Source organism: Mizuhopecten yessoensis, unplaced genomic scaffold, assembly GCF_002113885.1.
Source record: "Mizuhopecten yessoensis strain PY_sf001 unplaced genomic scaffold, ASM211388v2 scaffold9157, whole genome shotgun sequence".
Lineage (NCBI taxonomy): Eukaryota > Metazoa > Mollusca > Bivalvia > Pectinida > Pectinidae > Mizuhopecten > Mizuhopecten yessoensis.
Window position 1 is genome coordinate 1,939,502 of NW_018407907.1, and position 1,674 is coordinate 1,941,175.

Here is a 1,674-nt window from a genome sequence, read left to right on the forward strand (position 1 = left end):
TTTCTTTCTATAGTCTTCAGAGATTTACCTCTTTGTCTGATTCACATGGTACTGTCTGTTTCTTGTCGATGATTGGGTATTGGAACACAGAGTTGTGATTGGCTGACAGATCTGTCACATGGTTTCGGGAATGTGATTTGCGTCTGCTGACATTCTTCCTCAGACAAAATTCAGGTCCGTTGGCAAACCCGGGATCAAGGCCTCTCCTAAAATGTATAACAAGATATACGTACATGTTACACACACAGGTAAGTGCACCTTAAAAATTTGGTAAACAATACAATTTGCCGAAAAATAAATTACACTGCATTTTACAGCTGATTCGTCCTTCTAGGACTCATTGGTGATGCGAGGGACCAAACAGATTAAATCTGGATTGTCTAAATAACTGTAAAACATCCCTTAACGCATGAATTGTAAAATGAAGAGGAGTACTGATTTCCAATAACATCATCCCTAAAGTGTGTATATTCTTAACCATGCCACTACTCAACAGAGATAATTGACCATCAAGGTTATGGCAAACCACGGGGACTAAAACATCTACCAACAGAGTGTACACCTTTAACATTTGATAATATAAACAGTATGCCAACAAATAAATGACACTGCATCTTAAGTGGTGATATTGAGAATAATAGGGATGCATTGTCAATGAATTAATGGTAAATCTTCGAAAAACGTAACTATTGTCCATATATCATCATATTTACATTTAGGTTATTGAAAATTAAAACGACCAAAGCCCAATTTCCATAGTTTGTGTGTTTAAGTGCTCTGAAAGACAATTTGTAAATTAGATATGATTCTAATTTCTTTTAATATATTGTTTATATATCGATGTATACGATAAAGGCTGCTTAGGATATGATTGACTGATTGATTGCTTGTTTGCATATTAATTGATTGATTGATTGTTTGCATATTAATTGATTGATTTATTGATTTCGTATTGATAACTTATAAATTTGATAGATAACCTGGGCGCATACGAGATAACACAGCAAACGACACTTACAATTTACCAGAGGATGCGAGATATACTTTTTACTTCGAGATGTTATACATGTACCAGTTTTTGTTTCCTTAGCTTACAACACTTGAAATTTACCTCAGCATTCGACGCTAGCATTTTATCCAATCATACGACAACTTGAACATACGTTATAGATCTGAGCATACAGTAGCCATATTTTACCTTAACATGCGACACCTCTGCTCTGCTAATCGTCTGGCGGCGTCAAACAAATCCAAGGTATCCTCTCGTCTGCTCCAAAGTCGCTCTGCTGCTGCAGAACCGCGAGGCCTGATAATATAAAAAGGTCAATGCATCTATTGTTTGATTATGACTTCCGTGTTTAAAATATTTTATGGGATTATACATAAAGCAAAACAAGGCAAAGTATAACGAGCAACACATAGTTCACCATCTTTGCACAAACGTATGTATCAAAAAATAAAGACACCGCCGGAAAAACTAATAAGAAAAGGAAACATGAAAGATAAGAAACGAACATGGGGTCAGCAGCAATTTTGGTGTATCCAATGTCTTTTTAGTAGAAGACAGGAAAGAAAACATGCACGGAGCTCACATTAGTCGTCTCTTTCGATACACATGCCGGGGGATACAGCTACACACTATCATTGGTTTCTTCAATGTCCCTTGAATCCCCC

General features: G+C 36.4%; 1 protein-coding gene across 1 annotated transcript in view; it reads right to left on the bottom strand.

Moving 5' to 3' along the window:
- The window catches only part of LOC110457498 (beta-hexosaminidase subunit beta-like), an 18,785-nt gene that overhangs the window by 2,974 nt on the left and 14,137 nt on the right, over nt 1–1,674 (bottom strand). Inside the window, exons 14-15 of the mRNA XM_021508807.1 lie at nt 1,199–1,306; nt 29–206 (exon numbers count right to left, since the gene is read on the bottom strand). Coding sequence (XP_021364482.1) covers nt 29–206; nt 1,199–1,306 — 286 coding nt within the window. The remainder of the gene's footprint in view (nt 1–28; nt 207–1,198; nt 1,307–1,674) is intronic.